The sequence below is a fragment of the Amphiura filiformis genome, chromosome 10 (genome assembly GCF_039555335.1).
Source record: "Amphiura filiformis chromosome 10, Afil_fr2py, whole genome shotgun sequence".
Taxonomy (NCBI): domain Eukaryota; kingdom Metazoa; phylum Echinodermata; class Ophiuroidea; order Amphilepidida; family Amphiuridae; genus Amphiura; species Amphiura filiformis.
Window position 1 is genome coordinate 26,206,709 of NC_092637.1, and position 23,628 is coordinate 26,230,336.

The 23,628-nt window shown below is 35.1% G+C and overlaps 1 protein-coding gene across 1 annotated transcript in view; it reads right to left on the minus strand.

Moving 5' to 3' along the window:
• Positions 1-23,628, minus strand: part of LOC140161768 (uncharacterized) — a 113,530-nt gene that overhangs the window by 85,877 nt on the left and 4,025 nt on the right. Inside the window, 1 exon segment of the mRNA XM_072185066.1 lies at positions 15,496-15,721. Within this exon segment, the coding sequence (XP_072041167.1) occupies positions 15,496-15,721 (226 nt within the window).

Here is a 23,628-nt window from a genome sequence, read left to right on the forward strand (position 1 = left end):
ACAGACCAATCCCTCGCCTCTGTTGATAAACAATGATGTCAAGTGGTCTATACACGCACTCGCACTGTAACGCAGTAGTGCTCGGTGCGCTAGCTGACTAGCTCACTACATACGAGATCATTTCCCGGATGCGGATGCGAGCGCTGTGTAGACCACAGACTGTATCAGCAGTCAAAGTCCCCGTGCACTGTATGCTGTGAATTTTCGCATATTCATGAGGGCCGATTGTTCGATCGTGCCGGGTCTAACAATCACGTCAGCGTTGCGTGCCTTCGTGATTACGCGATAGACCGTGAAAATACGCGGTAAGTGCGTAGCAGTTTTTACTGTCGCATTTAGTGGAACAATCGGCCCTCATTATCGGCTGATGCTGAGACTTTCACTGATGATTTTTCACAATGATCTGGATTTTGGAAGTACCGAATTGGTTCCGGATTAGGTTCACATGTAGATTGCCTATACTATTTCCACATAATGCTTTTCACAGATGGTTTATAAGAGACAGTTCCAGCTTTTAGCCGTAAGTAAATGTCATAATATGACATTCACCGTCATCCGAGAAAGCTCTATCTTGCAATAATTGTTGAAGCTGATAATAAACACGAATAAATTCATTTGAGTGTTTTTTTCAATAACATTATTGAATCTATTTGAAATTTAGAGAAGAAAATCAAAACGTTCCACACGTTCTGTTATGATTGGGAGAATATATATATAGTGTATGATTATTTATTATTACATATGATCAATAAATGTTATATTGAATTCACGTTTTGGTTACATATCATTTATACACAAACATGTCAGAAAAGGATTTAATACTTTATTTACTATACCAATAACCGATTTCCATGTCACACAAAGTCCATTAACCGATTTCCATGTCACACTTCTCATCTATCGGGAACCTTTTTCTTGTTGAAGGTCAAGCTCTACATACATCCGTGAACATTAGAAGAGGAGCTAGGTTGACACGGAAATTTCGCACGTGTGTATAATAATTATGTAATAGCTTTTTGGTTATCTATTGTCCGATGTCACAACAATTATTTTTCATTTTGGAGAGTATAAAAGCAACAGTGCCCGAAAGTAGTGCTAGTTCAAACATGCTCTCATATAGGCCCACTTGGGAGTTTTTTAATAGATGTTGAATATTTGATGCTAACTGGCCGGACTTCGACTTCGATGCTAACATTATGCTAACAGGTAATAGTAAACATAGTAAGTTCCAAGCCATAAGTCACATAAGAATCCTCTTTCACACGGATGAACTGATACAATAATATTTTAAGATTAAAAAAAAAGTGTAGCATATTTAAAATTGAAATAATGTGCTCAAACGATAAAGAGAGCATACGGTATTAAAAGTTTGAACACTTATGAAATGTACATGTACATATTTTCTTAGTTTTTTGTTATCAAGGGCAGAATTTCTTGGACAATATCAAAATGGAAATATTCTCTAAACATTATACTCTTTACTAATTTATTCATTAAAACCTTAATCGTATAAAGCTAAGGATAAAATAAATCTTGGAGTGTAAATTTCCTGTCCGTCTGTACAGTGTTTGCTGAAGGATATTAAATGCTAACATTGGAGCACAGAATCCGCATCAATCGGCTATACCAGTTGAAATACACACACCCTCTGTGGAAGACATCACCGTATTCTTTCACATAGGGAATGTAGATTTCAAACGGAGTCAACCATAGGTAACTCCATTTGAATTGCCATGCATGTCTTCCACAGAGGGCGTGTGAATTTCAACTAGAATAGCGCAATGTGGCCAGTGCTTCTGAAATCCAGATGAAATTAACGTGGACTTGCGTAGCACGCTTTTGAGACATACATGACGCAAATTGCACGCAAACGCTGCATGTGAGTTGCGAAATATTGTGACAGCTGTATCGTGTAAATGCATAAGATGCAGTACAGGTCGCGCTGGGAGAGGGTTGTTTTTACGCGTTCACTTCGCAAAGCAGTATCGCAGTACGCATGTTTAAGCTCATTTCAAGTACACATTGGTGCGCATTATTCAGGATTTCATGATGCAGTCATGTCTACAGTAGAATTCATCTCGACCTTTGCAGGACTTAACCCCATTAAAAGCTATTAAACCAAGATAACACTCATTGAAACAGCTCAACTGATTAAATCGGATCTTCTCTGGTTGTGCACAAGTGTCTGTTTTCATGTGCGATATCGCAGGGAGCACGGTGGCCGAGCGGAACGGGCTACGACTCATAATCGGAAGGTTGCGGGTTCGAGCCCCGGCGACGCCATCGTGTTGTGCCCTTGAGTAAGGCACTTTATCTCGATTACTCCTCTCCACCCAGGTGTGAAATGGGGAGCTGTTATGAATACTGTCCATTGAGCGCCGCCCAAAGGTATGAGTATGCCTTGGGCATTGTATGGCAGCTGACATATTCTAACGACGGCGGAATAAATGTAAAGCGCTTTGGTACATGTGTTCACATGTGAAAGGCGCTATATAAATACCAACATTTATTTATAATAAAGCTGGTATTATATATAGCTTCAGTTGGGTAACCGATTATAAAGGAAACGAAAGGAAACAATGGTATGTGTACCTTTGTTCACGAAATGAGACAAAGCTGGTATTATATATAGCTTCAGTTGGGTAACCGATTATAAAGGAAACGAAAGGAAACAATGGTATGTGTACCTTTGTTCACGACATGAGACAATGGTCTGCTTTTTGTAAACCAGCATTCTTGAAAATGAGCAACATAATGATTGTTGACTTAACACGGTTTGGAAATAATTTCTTCATATTTTTGGTGTTATCTGTCGTTTACATATCCTTCCTAAAACACAAAAGTGCGACCCTCTCCAAACACCTAAATTAGCTAAAAATTTAGGACATGTTACAAAACTATATTGTCTAGAATTTTAGAAGAGTACTTTTAATATTGGCCGGTTATTTTTCACACAGCGACGTTAACTAGGCAATGTACTATTACCTATAACATTAACTAAAACACCAAAGTACGAATATTTCCAAACATCTAAATTAGCTAAAAATTTAGGACATGTTAAAAACTATATTTTCTAGAACTTTAGAAGAGTACTTTTAATATTGGCCGGTTATTTTTCACACAGCGACGTTAACTAGTCATATCCCCATACTTTTAACGTAGGGCTATTTGTAGAGGTCACGCGTCAATGGGAAAGAGCACTGTGTATTGTGTAGGCCTATAGGAAAACGGACAGTAACTGCAGTATGTCATGTTCCATGTAGCCCCAGTATTGACCTAAAATTACAGCTAGGTTAGATGTTCAGAAATAGTCGCACTTTCGTAGAATATGAGTGAGGACAAAGCATAGCTAGCTCATAGCTAGCCAACTCCCCGTTGAAATTCTAGAAAATATAGTTTTGTAACATGTCCTAAATTTTTAGCTAATTTAGGTGTTTGGAAATAGTCGCACTTTTGTGTTTTAGGAAGGATATGTAAACGACAGATAACACCAAAAATATGAAGAAATTATTTCCAAACCGTGTTAAGTCAACAATCATTATGTTGCTCTTTCAAGAATGCTGGTTAACAAAAAGCAGGCCATTGTCTCATTTCGTGAACAAAGGTCCACATACCATTGTTTCCTTTGCGTTTCCTTTATAATCAGTTACCCAACTGAAGCTGTATTATAGCACCTCATAGCGATACCGAACATATAAAACAGACACATGTGCACAACCAGAGAAGATCCGATTTGATCAGTTGAGCTGTTTCAATGAGTGTTATCTTGGTTTAATACCTTTTAATGGGGTTTAAGTCCTGCAAAAGTCGAGATGAATTCTACTGTAGACATGACTGCATCATGATATCAAAATTATATATGGGAATATATATCGTTTCCATGTTATGTTAATGCGCTCGAGTGGTTTGAAATTTCCAACATATGGTTAAGAAGGAAATGATTTAAGTAGATCTTTTAGCGTATGAAAAACCTTTTTAATGTAAGGTGAAATGCCAAATTCGGCTGTTACTTTTTTTTATATTATTATAACTATTATTATAACTATTATTATACTTCGACTATAATTCAAAGGCTAAATAACTTCCATATGTGACCGTCCACCACAAACCCGCCGTAAAGTCGGCAAATTGTATTCTGAGTTACAGTGTAAAATGTGCATAAAGGTCGTATTCATAGATATCTCAAATTGGTGCTACTACACGTATCTCATTTTGCTAGTGCCAGTCAAACACCTTTTAAACCAATCAATAATCTTATTGTTGAGAGGATAATATGCTTCTACCAATGTCTTTAGAATTCTTAAGTAGCTCTAGTCTTTGTTTGCTTTGGCTAAATCCTGTTCAATTGGTGGGTTACAAAGCATTGTATTTTGTCTAGGTATGTATAACCAACAATTAATAATGATAGGACATTCCTGAACCTCGTTGACTTGGGGATGATATGAAATGACCACCACCAATGATGACTGTATGATATTTATTACCAGCATTGTGAAAAAAGAGACACATGTAGAACCAAAATAAGGTACCATTTTGTTGAACGAGTAAATGTATTTTTACGCCATTTTTGATGTACTTCAGATACTGTATATTTAGCTGTACGACGACGTTTAAATTTAAAATAAAATTGATTTTCTTCAATATACCGAAGAATATAATGTTGATTTTAATGTCGTATTACAGATAAATATATATAATATGAGAAGTACAATAAAAATGATATAAAATTCGGGTCTCTATACATTCAGACGCATGTCAACAATATTGTAACCAAATCAATTTTGTTTGCAGTAAGGCTACATAGCAAGACGCAATATAAATAAATGGACATCCTCGCCAGTCACTCCCATGTGTATAAATGCATATTACGTCTGCCAAACACCTTCGAGGACGATCCCACGCATTTATTTCTTCCCCAATCATAAGATATAACTATATTTTTGTCTTACTCATTGCACATGATCATTAATATTATAGTAACTCAGTTGCATTGAATTAGAATTAGCAGATTAATTAATTACAGGTTTGTTGATAGAAGGAAATACAAATTCCTATGCTTAACAATCGATCAGTAGAGTGGTATGTATGTGAGGTTAAGCATAAATTATACAGAATCATCGCGAGCAAGCTAGTACTCACACAGCCGTAGTCAATTTATGTATACAGTACGATTGACAGCCCTGCGAAGTATATTTTCAACACCGTATTAAAAATGCAACGGGTATCTCCAAAACTAGCATATAATGCCCACACCTACTTCTGTGTATACATTCTAGATGCCGTTTGCATGCATCATTTTTAAACAGGAACGGACGACACGATGCTGGCAATGAATGTTTAAAATATTTTATAAAAATACAAAAAATGTGGCCGCGTTGTCGTCTGCTTTTAGCATCCGCGCCCAGGGGCTAAGCAAAATGGCGTCGCTTCAACATGTATTATCTTCATGTCATCTTTACGAATAAAGAGTGAAGATTAGAAATGAATCATTGACAATTTACATCTAGCATGATTTTCTGCTAGTTTTATTTTTTGTTGTAAAATAATACAATGTTCTGATGACAGCAAAATTAGCTTCAAAATGAGAAAAATTTAAAATGAATTTAAAACACCTTTTATAGCACTTATATATCCCTTTATTGAGTTTGGTGCTATGTGGATAATAGTTAACATCATCAGCTATATATTATTATGTACTTGCGTTGTAAACTGTCGATATTGAACTCTTTTTGCCATATGATCACGAAAAATATATTAAAATGAGCACCACCAAACGTAATTTATAATTCTCCAAATATATTTCAAAACACCCTGAAAAAGTGAGTATTTTGAAATTATTTTGTGATGAAAAGGTTTTTTGAGAAGTGTGCAAAAGAAAATATGACGTAACGCGCCTCCTAGGGAATATTGCATTCGTTCAAACATGGCATTATTATAGAGCAAATTGCAGCTAAGCTGGATTTGCTCAAGCTTGGAGGTGTTACGCTGTAAGGCATTGCTGTATCGGGAAAACGTACCATGCTAGTGACTTTGCCTGCATAATATCTACTTTTGCTATGATTGACAAGGCAGTGCTGGCATTGTAAGGTGTTATGGATGTTATATTTATAACGTAAGGTACTAGTGAATTCGAAAAACAATAGTGGCCTAATTCAATAGTATTTGTACGTAAACATAAATGATGCGATCAAGCAAAATCAGTCGGAACTCGGAAATATTGATTTTGAGATATAGCCAAACAAAGGAAGTATTTCTCTTTGTTTCCTTTTATTTGGAAACTCTTTAATTGCTCATATCTTTGGAACTGGTTGTTCAATTTCAATGGAGTTTTGTGCAAGATACAGTTTTGTAAATGCTTTTTACTATCCTATAAGAAACTGAAAATTAAATATTTCCGAGTTCCGACTGATTTTGCTTGATCGCATCACAAATGAAAGTATAATATTGTTATTGCTTCCGATGGCTTTATACATAACGTTCGCATTTCAACATGTGTGTAATAACAATATATGCAATGTAGGCCTACATTGACAACCAGCATGTTTTGTTATTAGCTTACGCTGGCTATCCAGGCTTGTGCTTTTTTTAGTATGAGCTTGGAACGGTCCATGGATTTCCCATGGATTAGCATGTGTCCCTCATGGACCATGCAACCTGGGTAAACAAACAAACAAACAAACAAAGTCATTGCAAGGTGCAACAGTGATATTATATTCATAACGTCAGGTGATCTAGTGACTTCATAGTGCCCTAATTTGACAATATTTTGTACATAAACATAAAAGTTTATTGTTATACATCAGTCTACAATACAAGTTTCTTCATTATAATGTTCTTACAAGTATACCGGGGTACCGTATATGATAACATACATACAAGGTCTACTTAAAGGTTAAAATCATGAGCAAAATCTGAGCCTTTACTCAATATTTTGAATGCTTAGACTTTTGTCAAGCCTTTGAATGTTGAATATTTTAGCCCATTTCCTCCTCATTACAAAAATAATAAATTTGACTTTTATTGCCAGCTAATACTAAATAAAGGATTAGGATTTAGCTATGTTTTATTTGGTAAAAGAGGATTTTTAGTCAAAAAAGGTTAGTGCTGATTTTTTCGGGAATCAGGACACATGAAACATGTTCAAGCAATAAGTTTAAGTCTTCATCATGTATATAGTTCTGATGAAGCAATGTGGCTAACATTTAATGACCTTATCTCTTTCTTTATAGGACATCATAATTTCATCATTATGCAACCTCACAAACTTTTATGGCATAAAATGAGGTTGCTATTTGCCCAGACATTTTCTTCGTGTTTTCAAAATGTCAGCACCTGAGAGAACCCGGGTGATCAGACTGGCAACCCACGCTGTGTTGCCACATCTTTTCATCACCAATTCACGGTCTTACAGACAATGTTGATGATGAGGCATTCATTTATTTATCTGTTCTTTGAAACGCCACAGGAAAAATAGAACCTTAAAATTGATTTCTTATGGAGAAAAATCAAACCAAAAAGTATAGCCTATATGTCCAGAATGTTAACAGTAGCCCAATTTGACAGCGCTGGCAGCACTTATCGTTTATTAGTGTTAAATTCCCACCTACTGAAATTAAAGAGCTTTTGCCACGAGAGTCTAGGATGCGTGCGTGAGAATAATATATTATGTTTTAGTAGTACAGCAGTAATAAAGTTATACATCTTAAATGGTTTAAGAGGCACTTTTGACATAGTTCTCTACCGTGCTAATGCAAAATCGGAAACAAAGAACACGTGATTACCTCATTAATCATATGGGTACGGGATAGGGTTACGAGGTTACGAGCCCGGGGGGCACTTCCATGACAGATATGCATCATGTGCCTCGGGATAGACCCCCTTTTTCAAACCGGCTTGTACCCAATGACCCCCTTTTTTTGTTATGGTCCTACCTATTACCCCATGACCCCCTTAAAAAAATTCATGTACTCAATGACCCCTTTTTATTTCCTGCTATACCCAATGACCCCTCTTGTAATTCCCAAATTTAGGTGGTATTTGTGTTCTCCTCCAGAAATAATGAGATTTTTCGCATTTCCAAGGTAGCCAAGTTGTTTTTACGCAGTTTGGCACTTATGTGTCCTTAATGATACTCTTTTGGCAATCCTGTACTCAATGACTCCCATTTTACTTTTTGTTGCCCCAGTGACCATCCTTTTTTCAAAGTTTCATACCGAATGACCCCATTTTTATTCAGGTTGTGTACTGAATGACCCCATATTTTTGTAATTGTACATTTGACCTGAATGCCCCCTACTTTTAACATGGCCGAGGCACATCCCTGCCATTTCAGATAGGGAGTGCCTCCCCCGGGGTTACGAGGTCTAGACAAATCAAATTTACCTTTTATATAAATGAGTCTACCTGTTCAGTAATTCCTCCTGTTTGAGTGAGCGCTCCCATTTATTCATCTTAGCGGGTGTCTCGATAATTAATCATATTTCTAATTTTGCTTATCTTGATCAAGCCCATTCCCTTCTTTTTTTTCAAGTTGGGTTGTGTGCCGGTCGGGATTTGTGTTTATTTGTTGTCATGTTTAATTGTAACACTTTGGGTTGGTTAAACTGTTCATTCTTTCTTTTTTATATATTCAGTTTCCTCTTGTAGCGAGCAATCGTTCCCCATTGTGTTTATTTGTTCTTGTGCAGGATGCGTATCCCCATTACCTACTTTACTTATCTTTATCATTTAATTAATTATTTTCTTTTATTTCTTATAGTTTATTTATTAACTTCTACTTTACTTTACTTACTAACTATTCTTGCTATATATTTCCTCTTATTTCTTTATTAATTTCAACTTTACTTTTCAGAAATAGTCTTGCTATTTTGTTTTCAATTAATTCTATATATTCATTAATTAGTTATCAATCTGTTTTATGCCTATAGCATTCTACCAATAAGGGTATAAAACTATAATAATCTACATTTCACTTCGATTTAAAGTTATTTTTTAATTACGAGTTCATTGGGAGTACAGTACATGTAAATGTCATTAATATTATCGATAGCTATGTCAAACGCATTCATGTACTGTATGACATATACGTCAAAATTCTCTACATACATTCAGTTATATGACTTCATAATGAAAAAACCCACCAGCACCAGCACTAGAAACACCTGTCGGCCATGTATCAGTTATCTCTTGCATTCAATTATGAACGACGAGAGAATAGACAAAATGATTATTGTGTCCAAGGAGGGTATTAATAAGATCATCTGCAAACGCAAGTTTGACCATAAATAATTTAAAGCCTAGTCATAATTGGCAATTGAAATGAGTATTTCATGTTATCAACCAATCAGAAATGATGTTAGACGAAAAAAATAAGATCAAGAGAGAAATTTAACATTTTAATTTCAAATGAAGGCCATATATACGGTTGCTTTAAAGTAATCATCCGTATATTGATGTTCTTTAAATTGCGTCAGCAAAATAGACCATTAATCATTTTATATATATTACAGGTTGTGAGACAAACTAGTGCAGAGGCGCTGACATGTCTTAAAACATTTGCATGGTGTATAGATTCTAGCATTCCGTGAAAAGATTGATATACGTGGGTTCAATTTACCTTGTTATTGCACTGTAAAGGTTTTCATGCGTTATGCTACAGATTTCGTCAGAGGATGATTTAAGCACTTCCCAGCAAGTCTTGCGGTTAGCACAGCTGTGTGAGTGAACATGACACCACTGCCCGCCCACTGCATACACACGTGCATGGTGAAATTTGAATTTGGACAGATATATTTACAATAAATACACCTTCAAAAGGTTGGTCGATTTCACATTTTATGTTATCTACAGAAGGTGTGAATTATCCTTCATGCATACATCACTTTAGATCTGAAATCGACCAAGTAATAATGACACACGGGATATTCTAAAACAACATCTTTTGCACAGAGTTCAATGGGATTTGAAAAGTAAAGTGGCAGTTGAGACTCTAGTGATAACACTTTTACAATGCATGATGGGGCTTCCTTAAATCATCCTCTGAGATTTCGTTAATTTCCTATCAACAATTAATAATGATAGGACATTCCTGAACCTCGTTGACTTGGGGATGATTTGAAATGACCACCACCAATTATGACTGTATGATATTTATTACCAGCATTGTGAAAAAAGAGACACATGTAGAACCGAAATAAGGTATCATTTTGTTGAACGAGTAAATGTATTTTTACGCCATTTTTGATGTACTTCAGATACTGTATATTTAGCTGTACGACGACGTTTAAATTTAAAATAAAATTGATTTTCTTCAATATACCGAAGAAAATAATGTTGATTTTAAAGTTAAATGTCGTATTGCAGCTAAATATGAGAAGTACAATAAAATGATATAAAATTCGGATCTATACATTCAGACGCATGTCAACACTATTGTAACCAAATCAATTTTGTTTGCAGTAAGGCTACATAGCAAGACGCAATATAAATAAATGGACATCCTCGCCAGGCACTCCCATGTGTATAAATGCATCTTACGTCTGCCAAACACCTTCGAGGACGATCACACGCATTTATTTCTTCCCCAATCATAAGATATAACTATATCATGAAAACGTTTTTAAACGTTATTGCAAATATTTTGGGCAAACATTTTCGCAAAATATTTTTTCAACTCCCAAAATAACATTCTGTTTAGAATGTTTTGTATCAAGTTTTCAAGAATGTTTTTGGAATGTTATTAAAACGTTTTTATACCCTTTATATAACCCGACATTTAAACGTTTTCTGTAAAACATTTTTGTTTGCTGAGCAGTAGATTATCCAAACAATAAATACACCTTCAAAAGGTTGGTCGATTTCACATTTTATGTTATCTACAGAAGGTGTGAATTATCCTTCATGCATACATCACTTTAGATCTGAAATCGACCAAGTAATAATGACACACGGGATATTCTAAAACAACATCTTTTGCACAGAGTTCAATGGGATTTGAAAAGTAAAGTGGCAGTTGAGACTCTAGTGATAACACTTTTACAATGCATGATGGGGCTTCCTTAAATCATCCTCTGAGATTTCGTAAACAAGTCAATCCTATTTTACCAATGTGCTATCTAAAAGAGGGAGGGGCTAATATCGCGTTCAACAATAGTACAATACTATATACCTAACCTAACAATGCTCCCAACAAGACACCTGTTACCATGGTTACCAACTGTCAACATTTTCACAAGTGAAGGTCACTTTCTGGAGAGCTGGACTGCACAAGGGGTAATCTGATGTAACTGATTTCAAATCTGGGTAATATAGTTATTGACCTTGGCTGTATGACAAACTGGCTAACTATAGTAATTTCAGGGACAGAGCAAAGATGGATCATATAGATCGTATAGAGGAATATAATAAACATCTCAAAAAAAGTAACTAACCCCCATTAAATAATGACCATTATTCAAAAACGGGTGGTTGTATTACAAATCTGTAAAATGCGTTGGAAGCAGAATTTATTTCTGCACATTTTGACACCTCATTTGTAGCAATTGACAAAATATTGACGTCACAGCGTACATTTAAATCAATGTAGCCCAAGATTTGAAAGTTGCAGTAAATTCTATTGATTTTGCATTCAGTGTAATGGAAGGAAATCTGTGTAATGATATCTGAAAAATATTGTTAAAATTTGTATGTATTAAGTGCAACTTTAAAATGTTTTATTGGGCTATCGTATCAAATGAGGTGTCAAAATGTGCAGAAATAAATTCTGCTTCCAACGCATTTTACAGATTTGCAATACAATAGCCCCTTTTTGAATATTGGCCATTATTTAAGGGGGGAGGGGTTAGTTCCTTTTTTTTGAGATGTTTATATGTGGAGATACCCCTGTAAAACACTCCCCATATACATTCGTAGGTCATAGACTTGAACAAACGAACTTTCCTACGTTTACTCTGCAGAAGGCTGATATTCAACAAGAATAACATAACTAAGATAGTTTTACCACATATAGCAACGCCGCGCAAAAAAGAGATTCTCATGTTCGGGTTCTAAGATCGTCTTACACCGCACAGGAATGCCTCCCAAATATCACTTATCGGTATAGGCGTTTTAGCAATTTCCCGAGAACCTTTGCGAAATGCGCGGGTGCCGACTGCAGCAGACGACCAATAATATTTTTCTTTTTTAATTCAAAAATTTCATAATCGTAAATTATCATGACCATATTTGGAATCAGCATGAAAAATGAATTAAAATGAGTACAAACAAGCCTAGTGTTGGTTCAGTGGTTCTTAAGATAGCTCTTGATATTTTGAGAAAATATCTCAAAACTTGGACTGTTTATGTTAAAGCATGAACATTAACGTGCGCAGTGACGATGTTTTCATCGATGTGCGCATATATTGCAAAGGATTCTGGGATGTTTCGAATTGTGTATATGACTTCAACAAAGAAAGGTTTTCACTCACGTACAAATACCTCTCACAATGACACGTATAAAGAGAAAAAGACGAACTGAGAAACAACATGACTTAAATGCCATATTTTTGCGTCAAAAATATTCGTGATATATCGTAGAGATCTCAATATTACGGCATGACAGTTTTGCGATATTACCGGTACATACTTCCCTTGAAAGTCTATGGAAGCAAAATATTGCATATCGGAGATCATGACATTATTTCGCAAAACATTGGCACTTGAGAAATTCGCAAAATTTCCAAACATTCGAAAAAAAAGTCCTGTACAACATGAAAAAAATAAGACGAACCCTAATAGTATCCGGGAAAGCTATAAGATGCAGTTATAGCCTACAGGCTTCAGCGGTAAACTGCCGAAGACGTAGCATGATTTCTGCAGAGCTGTTCAGATTTCTAAAAAAAAGTGTGTGTTGTCGACAGGTTTTAAAATTCTGCAATACCATGTGCTCACGCAATTTTTTTTTATTCAAACATCTACGGTTAGCAACACGATCATTATAAATAAAATGATGAAGAAGGGGAGAAAAGAGAGAAAGAAGGAAATGAGACGGAGAAAGGGGAAGGAGAGGTGAAAGAGAAGGGAAAGCGGAAGGAGAGGGGAAAGGGGACGAAAGGGAGGGGGAAATAGGGGCGTTACTGACGACCCCCCCCCCCTTCCCGGGCTGACAATGCTGGCTACGCGCTTGGAATCCCTATTCATTTATTTTTGATCCCGGAACTATTCGTTTTGATGAGATTATACTATTCATTTTGATTATGATTATGATTTAGTCTCCGTTTTATTTTAACAAGTAACTATTCATATTGACAATATCTCCAACTCATTATTTTGACAAGATTATCCATATTGACAATATTTTATTAATTCCTTCTCTGACAAGACAAACTACTCAAATTTGATAAGTTGGGTCATTTTTGACTAGAATCTATATTCATTCTATAATAATTCGCCGATTTAAAAAATCTTATCAAATTTTATGCGTTTGTTGTCATTTATCCGAGTCATTTCGAAGAGAAATGTGTTATGTTCCCATTTGAATAGTTTCCCTTGTCAAATTTGATAAGTTTCTATTCAAAAATGCGTAGATCGTTTTAAGAGTATTTGGCTTACGAAGACTATGCACCAAGTTAATTTATGTCGAAATAAAGGCCTCACACAGACAATTATTATAACCCTGACCCTATCCTATCTGTTAATCTAACTATACTGAATATTGGTTTTTAGAAGCTTGTAACTTCTACAGGTGCATTTGTTCTAAACACCTTCGATATTCCTTATGACATCACAAGCACCTGCGTTGTAGCATCAACTTCAAAATTTGTGTTCTGATAAAGAGTATTATAACAAAATCTGTTTTGGTTTATAGCGCGGTATTTACAATGACAAAGTCTCTGTTTTTTTTTTTTTTTTTTTTGCAAATAATTTGTGAATTCGACATTATGTCTATTCAAATTAGGCATTGACAAAAGTGAGGCATTGGTAATAAGTATAATACGTAAGTTAATTTAAATTTTATAGAAATAAGCTAAAATATTTTAGTGTCATTTTACTTCTGTTATTCCATTTCATCAATAATTATTTTGTTAACCGATATATTTCAGGAATTGATTATTGGAGTATACCATTATATTCCAGAATGCCAAATCTAGCAGAGAGTCCTCTGAAGTTAAAACAACCATTCGAGTGGTAATAAAATGGTGAAGCAGGTTATATATCTATCCCTAAATTTGTCTGACACGTGCTTCCGTTCTAATTAGAATAAGCGCTGAAAATGACACGTTTAAAGTACTTGAAGCATTCATAATAACCATCGAAAAGAAGATATAATTGAGATTCTCATCTAAATTGGCATATTGGCTGTCAAATGCACAGAAGATATCAATTGACACGGAGTTATTTTGCTTCTTCTTCTTCTCTTTTTAATTGCTTTATACGTTCTTTTATCGCCATTACAATCATGTTTGTTTACACCCCAAAAAAACATTTAGACATATTTTAGGAAAACAGTGTGGTAAGCAAAGATTGGCAATAAGGGCCTAAAATTGACATGACAATATGATTGGACTGAAAGAACTCCATACCTGCATGAAATGCTTTGAAGGAGGCAGGCTGCAAATGCAGATATTCAAAACTTTCGGGTCTCACAATCATAGCAAGTTCACCACATATGCCGATCTCATAATGACTATATCAATGTCCTAATAATATTCTGGTTAATATATAACTTATATCATGATATAGACAAAACGTGCTAAATCAATAGGCACTATAGATATTGAAGGCACATGTGGATCCAAGTAGCAAGAGAGCCTTCGGACCATTAAAATAAGCCATTACAAAGAAACTACTATATATATGCCGCCAAATATAATTGTTGTAAGTTTGAATAGCTGTTTTAGAAACTATCATTGTGCAACATTAGATTTTGCTCAAATAAGCTTGACAAAGTAAAGTAACAGGTTCAAAAATAGATATGTGCGATAATGATCAAACTTAAATTGAAACGTTTTGAAAAAAGTATAAAATATTGGACTTAAACTCCATAGAGTCCAAGTGAGATCGGAGTAAAACTATCTACCATCCACCAAATCCAAGTTAATCTAAGCTGGACCTTCGGTATGCTAGTCTAGTCACGCGCTCCACAGGGTATAGCACATTAACTTGTATTTATTTTGATTATAACTAAGAAATGGTTATTACAATCTATCAAATAATATCGTTGTAATTATCGCTGCATACTAACGAATTACATATAACTATAAACCGCTCCTTTTTGTGTATTATAATGACTTCAGAGGGCTATGTTTTGCCACTGTCGCTGCCCGCGGTCGGCGACTCATGTATAGGGCGCTTCACTGTTATAGGCCTATAAGAACGGTTTATAGTAATCTGTTATTCGTCGCTATGCAGAAATCATGACAACTATAAAATTATTTAAAATGGTGCATTATGACAATGAATGACAACAAAATGGTACATTTAAGATATAAAATGAAACCGTACATAAAAGTAACTTACTTCCGTAGCTATTGCAGGGGTGTAAAATCCACACTGAAGACACACTAGTCTATCACAATCAGAACATGCAAGTCCTTCTTGAGCACTTCCGGGTTGAGGGTCAGGTACCAATTCTGTAGTATGACATATCGGGCAACGTTCGTATGTTGTTATACCAGCAGCTTCAGCGTCAGAGGAACGACGCTGAACATCACGGGAGTAGTCACTGAAATCAGCTTCCAGCTCACTAAAAGAAAGGAGGGAAGAATGATTGGAATAAACATTTATGTATCCAAGTTTTGAAATATTTTTTCAAAATATCAAGAGCTATCTCAAGAACTACTGATCCAATACTGGGCTTGTTTGTACTCATTTTAATGCATTTTTGATGCTGATTCCAAATATGGTCATGAAAATTTACATTTCTAAAATTTTTGATTTAAAAAAACTTTTTGAAACTTGCCGTCTGCAGTCGACAGCCGCGTGGAGAGAGAGTTACATATAAAATTGTGTCTTGGCTAAAAAAGGATAGTTTGACCAATTTGCGACATACCGTTCTTAAGATAATCAAAAAGGTCAAAGCCGGTGGTGATCAGTTATTGTGGCCCCACAAAGGTTCAGAAACAAATCAGTCCTATTTACAAATGTTTTAACAGAAAAAGCGGTAATTACTGATTCTGAAGAAGAAGTTACTGATTCTGATTCTGAAGAAGAAGAAGACGAAGAACTGAGAAGAATGTATGTGTATTCTTTTGATACTCAAAGAGATCGTAATAATATCGTCATATCATCGAAGGTATCAAAAGTCCAGAGAATCTATTTGATTATAATGCCAATAACCCGACCTAGTTAGCCATCCTTAAAGTTATTCTTATGTATTCATATCTTCAATTGCCTCGGCGAACAGAAATTACTATCAGATGAGGCTGATATATGGTAATTCCGACAACAGTGAAAGTATCTATAGACGAATCCAAATCCACGCATTCCTACACCTGACTAGCCGCCTTTAGTTGGGTAGCCGTCGGCTACAATGCACCCAAAATGTGAAATGATTCGGCCTTGGCGGAAATTTGAAACTGCATTCCATCACCCGTTTTACACCTTCCGCGAAAACACAGGTAGACAAAAGAATTATTAAAGTTTACAACACACTAGGCCCTATAGTTCCCTTCGGCAAAACACACAGCTTCTACATCTATTCGCTGTTGAAGTGACATAATAATCGGATTAACTACACCATATCAAACGCTACAAATGGATGTAGCCTACTTGCGAACAAAAGGACTATGCATGAATAGATGCGAAGGGATTACCTGCGGAATTATCTCTATTGTATATATTATTCTAATAACCCTCCTCGTCCTTGCATCTTCTCTGGGTGTTAGGCAGCTTTTATTTGCACAATGGGGCGCCGCAAAACACCAGGTTGGTGCTAGCGGCTACCCAAAGATGGCCGACCAAATCCTGACCATGACTTGGCTCGTTGGATTCGTCTATATTTCTGATTCACAGATGATAGTAGTGTACACTATTGTATTATGCCACACACAAAAAAAAAAAAAAAGGCAAAGAGGTTTGCGCTTTACCTTTGTTTTAATTATTATTTTTTAGTAGTAAAAAAGGTTATGTGTGCTATGCGCGAGGCCCCTCATTTTTTCATTGTTTTTATTTTATGCCATTTTTCGTCCGACCAAATTGCTTTTCTGTAAAAAAACAAAAACAAAATGATAGTTTCCTACAAAATAAGAAACTTATAAATAGCAAAATTGGGCCACACATATCAAAAAAGTTTGATAAATATACCCCAAATTATGAACTTTCTGTCAATTTGTTAAAAAGTAGGATCCAAAAATCAATTGCAGAGGGGATATAAGTCTAATTTTGGCCAGAATTAAGATTTCCCTAAAAAGGTCTGCATTTGAAAAATCCTTCTATCCTTCATTTACAAATGAATTCCTTCATAAATAAATTATAAATATTATACAAATTATGTTTTTACACGGTCATACATAAATCAAAGGACATCGGCGCTGCATGGTAGTATTTGTTTTGACCTCAGTTGCTCGGCTCAAAAGGGAACATATCTGACAGTAAAAGCTAACATTTTATGGAAAAGAAATACTAATCTATTTTTATGGAAATGTTATGGATTTAAAATCATTAAGGGGGTACTACAGGCCAATTTTATGCCTATTTTTTGCATTTTTCCCAAAAATTATAGCACATCGGTGACAAGTAAGATAAGTATATTATAGGGGCAAGGACTGCAACTACTGTACTAAAAACTCAAAGCAAGTACTTATTGATTTATTGATCAAATATTGATTTTCCCTCATTTTTGACTGTAACCTCACAACTGAAATAAAATTTACAGTGCAGTAGTTGTAGTCCTTGCCCCTATAATATACATATCTTCCTTGTCCCCAATGCGCTATAATTTTTATATCTTACTTGTCCCCAATGCGCTATAATTTTTAAGAAAAATGCAAAAATAGGCAAAGGGGTGTAGTACCCCCTTAAAATATGATTAAATATGATTTAATATGATTAAACATGATTAAATATGATTAAATATGATTAAAATCACTGGAAACAGGTGGGTCACGGGAGGTGGGTAATAATCTTTTTGATATAGTCTGTATGCTACTTATAGAGGTTATCCGTGTTCTATAAGCTGCATATCCTACCAGCGACTCCTATACCTTGTTTAGGACTTTCAAAAGAAGTACCTGCATGTGCAACCATGACTATTTCAAAATAGCCCGCCAAAGTCATGCAGGTAACTCCGAGGTCGTGCATTGAATTAGTTTGAATGAGGAATACTACGGGAACCAGCGCCTTTTGTTAGAAGTCACGCATGAGTAAAGTGGATAACCTCTATTCTACAAGTGCCCAGTTTTATTGAAAGGGAATCCTCAATCCTGTATACGATAAAACTATTTAATTGGGACACATGCGTGTCCCTTGCATATAAAAAATGGAATGACATAACAGGAAATTTATTATGACGGTATAATATCACGGCACGGGTATACTATTAAACAACAAATCGTCGATTTGAATATTCCTGTGAGTCATCATCATTCAATGATTTCTGTTGAATCATTTGTTTCAATGTGGGGGTTGTATATAGGTTGAGTGTAGGCTAAATATTGTATCTCATTGAGACATGAAATAAAATAGATGCTTGGACAAGGCATTAGGCCATCATCATCATCATCAGTCGGCTGCGGAGCAGGCGACTACAAGCTTTCTCCAACTAATGCGATCTTGGGCAAGCGAAACAATTTTGTTTGGCTGCAGCATCCCTTCAGTATCTCCCAGGAGGTGCTGGACATACTGTAAGTACAGTGTGCGCGGCCGTCCCGGTTTCCCGGTCCCGTCGGTCCAATTAGGCCAATGATATGAAAATATTAGTTTAATCCAATTAATTCCCATCACCCGCTCTCATAACTTTTTCAATTTGACCAAAACTTTCATTATTTTCATATAAAAGTCAATTATCTGAAAATTAAGATGGAAATAATCAAAATTGAAACGCTCAAAATGTGTGACATCCCCTGCTGATCATAATCAGCAGTTTTTCTTAGTTGTAGGAGTAGAGGATGTGGTAAATAATGAAAATTTAAGGATTAGGCCTACCTCATCATGTGTCTAGTGATTACAAAAATTGCAAATTTCGTTTCATTTTAATAAAAACAAATTCAAATCTTTTCTAAATCTGTTGCAAAATGTCTGTAATGATGATCTTAGCATTAATACCTGTTTTGAGCTGGTCTTTTATCAACAATATAGGTAATATAGCCATATAAATGAAACTTTTGACAATAATGAAATTTTCCAAAATAATGAATAATGAAATCATGACCTCATATTTCACTGAAAAAATGTGACGGGTATGGAATGGGGATGGGGCATGCGCGCCGGTTTGCGTAACTTGTATCAGCATGATGATGAAAAGGATGAATTAAACGTAGATCTATTTAGCACACATAAATTTTTTCAATTTAGCATTCAACATTTTCCACCCGGTTACTTGGGCATGTGCCACATACAAAAATAACTAGCATTTCAAGTAGGCCTACTTGGCAATGTAACATATTATCATGGACTTCATCCATGGCGTTGCCTTTTTTAAAGACATATTTTGTTTTAGAATACAATGTCCCCATTTTATTAGAATATACGGAATTTGTTCGTTTCTTTTGCAGTCGGAATACCATTCCATATACACGATTGTAAAATCAAGAACGTTACGCTAAGATTTGTTCCTCCATGTGGTAGTCTATAAATTGTAATGTAGTAATGCGTTGTATAATCTTTAATGCTTTGGAGTTTTCCTATGCCTTACATGTACACTATATGCAAAATGTATATATTCATGCATGTAATACTGTACACCGCGTATTTGTACGTTTACAAAATCTTTAATGCGATGTCAATTTTCCCTGCATGCATACGGTTATCCACAGTTTATATACGTTCATTGACAGTAGTCAAGGTATACTGTTTTTCCTGTATAAGGAACGCCGTTGATTGTTATATAATTTCAATGGCAATGTAATTTTTCCTGCGCTCGGTACTCCGCAATACACGTTAATGCAATTTTTAATGAAATGCAGTTTTTCCTGCATACGGAACGCCATGGAATATGTATGTCTATAAAATCTATAAGTATTTTTCCCGTATACGCGGTGCTCCATGCATGGTATATTTCTGCATATTTTACTCTCATGTAAAATGTAGGTATATCTAAATCTATACTGCCCTACCACGGCTAAAGGAAGTAATGGATACTTTGATGTTATTACGATATGGGACAAAAACACAATTTGATCAAATTATTAAATATTTAAACAAATGTCCAGATAATTTGAAGTTTGGGTACTGGTATAAGTAGTGCGATATTGACAATTGACAAGAACAATGGTGACTTATTTGCATAAAATCATCAAAATTAGACAAATTGTTGGTCCATTATACTTCCTTTTAAGGTTAACAACTATTTTAAACTGTTGCAATTTGGTAGTTCACAGCATCTTGCGAATGGTAGTGAGCTTTGGCAAAATTGCATTGATCAATTCATATAGCGAGTGTGTAGAAGAATTCGAATATCACAGATATACTTTTGTAGGTTCTGTGGTTCTTGAGTTATGTTGTAAAGAGGGCTGAAACAACAACACTTTTGTAACTACATAATGTAACATAACATAACTCATTAACAACAATAAACCAAGCAAGTCTTCAAAGTAAATGATTTGTAGAATGAACTTTTGCAAAACATCAAAGTGTTATCCCAGTAAACACAAAAACGTTTTTAAAACGTTTTAAATAAGTTATATTATGGGTTTTGGTTTAGGTAAAAACGTTTTAATAACATTAAAATGTCGGGTTCTATAAAGGTCATGAAATCGTTTTAAAACGTTTTGTATGAAAACACACTAAAACAATATTTTTAAAATGTTTTCGAAATGTCATTGTAAACTATTTTTGCAAACATTTTTGGCCAAATATTTTGTCAACACTTAAATAACATTATGTTAAAATATTTGCACCCAGCAAACACAGAAATGTTCTTAAAATGTTTTTACAAAACGTTTTAATAACATTTAAATGTCGTTTTAAAAAACGTTATTGTAAATATTTTGGGAAAACATTTTTTGCAAAATGTTTTTTCAATACCTAGTCTACCCGTAAGTGTTCAGTACTTTCTTTTGTCATGGAAGGGCAGTAGAAATAAGTAGCCTACTAAACGAGATACCGCCCTCTTACTTGAGAGACATTGTTTTTAAATTGGTCTGCGCCAAATTAAAATGTGCTATTCCAGTTGAAATCCATACACCCCCTATTGCAGACATGACCATAATTTTCCAAACAGGGAGTGTGAATTTCAAATGGGGGTTACCTGAATGGGTGACTCCATTTGAAATCTATACCCCCTCTGTAGACAACTATAAGGCCATATCTTCCAGGGGGTGTATGAATGCCAACTGGATATCACATACAGCATCTATATGTCAATAACACAGCAGATGCAGTATTTAAATTACGTGGGAGGCGAATATTTCCGGATATCTCAATTTCTGCCGAAATTAAAATATTCTTGTAATTACCAAACCAGGTAATGTGTAGGCCGATGTTTGCTCAGACGGCGGCAGACATGTTTGTGTTTATTCGGTGGTACTTGATTTGTTTTTGTTTTCTGTTTATGCGACGAAAAATAAACCCCTGTTATTTTGTTTATTTATAAGAAATTAAAAACAACAGTTTTTTTGGTCGAAATGGATCAGTTGATTTTGACTGAAATATTTTGAAAAAAAAAATCACAAAATTGTCAAAATATGGTTGTAAAAATGTTAGCTTTTTCAAGCTCAGTTTTGGATATTTTAGGGTCAATTAATTAACCACTTCCAGACAGAGAGAATAAGAAATCCAGACTATAATCGAAGACGGAATTAAAAAGTATAGTTTGCGTCTGACGTCAGGGCAAAGGCGCGCCGTGATTGGTTGCTGATCTGCCCAGTACGGCATTGTTGGTCTGGTTGACAGGACGTCATACGCAAACTAGTCTTAATTTTTTTAATTAACCCTATTTGCCAAGAACGTCCGCCGTAGAGAAATATCTTGATTTTCTTTTTCATTCTTAATCACATTCCCGGGATCACATTTTGCCCATGCAAGAAAGAAAAAATTATACTTGAAACATTAATAAAAGAATTGATATTATCCACCCGAATAAATCCAATACCAGTGTATGCATGATAATAGCCAACGGTACTATCCCCACTAAATAACATGGAATGACCTTTACCAGAGCGATAGAGAAGATCCGCTAAAGCCAATAAACCATGGGTATGAAAATCAAACAATGACCAGAAAAGCCACCACCAGAGGATATGTACACTTATATTGTTACATTTCTTACCGTATTCCGTTTGTACTATAATTCCATATATTAAACAAAAGCATTATATTGGCAAATTAATTTTCAATTCACCCTCCAGATTAACAAAACTTTTCAAGAAAAATATTTTAGAATATGATTTAAATCATAAGATGATGCTAGTAATTTCCATGAACAAAAAAATATTGTCCAAAGGAAGAAAATTAATAAATTTAGTTTCTTGGTAACAAAACACATTAAGATTCTTGCTTAAGGGGGTACTACACCCCTGGCCAATTTTGTACCTATTTTGGCATTTTTCTCTAAAATTATAGCGTATTGGTGACAAGTAATATATGTATATTATAGGGGCAAGGACTACAACTACTGCACTGGTAATTTTATTTAAGCACAGACAACAGCTGTGGAGTTACAGTCAAAAATGAGGGAAAACCAATATTTGATCAATAAATCAATAACTACTTGCCTTGAGTTGCTGAATTTTCAGTGCAGTAGTTGTAGCCATTGCCCCTATAATATACATATCTTACTTGTCACCAATGCACTATAATATTTGAGAAAAATGCAAAAATAGGCACAAAATTGGCCAGGGGTGTAGTACCCCCTTAATGTTTTTAGCATTTTGTAAAAATGTATGAATTACCTTGATTTCAAAGTATAGCCGTAACATCTTAATGTTATACTGCATGTATCCTGGTAATCTTTGAATTGTACGCGAATAGTTTAAGGGGGTACTACACCCCTGTGGTAAATTTGTGACTATTTTTGAATTTTTCTCAAAAAATGATAACACACTGGTAACAAAAGTTATGTATATTATTGGGGCAAGGAATCCAATTACTACACTGAAATTTCAGTGACTCAAGACAAGCGGTTCAGTACATATGATAGGAAACTTGTACATCCTAGCGGTACCTTATTTCTTATCATAAATAACGAACCGCTTGTCTTGGGTCACTGAAATTCCAGTGTAGTATTTGGATACCTTGCCCCTATAATATACATACCTTTTGTTACCACTGTGTTATTAGTTTTTGAGAAAAATGCAAAAATAGACACAAATTTATCGAGGGGTGTAGTACCCCCTTAAAGGAGGATTTCGTGATCCCAGCATCCTCTTTTTATGACATTTTCCAGTAGATATCCATGAAAAAAGCTTATTCCCAAAATTTCAGTTGATTCCGATTTTGCGTTTGCGAGTTATGCATATGATTATGTGCATAACACTGCTCCATAGGCCAGTGTTG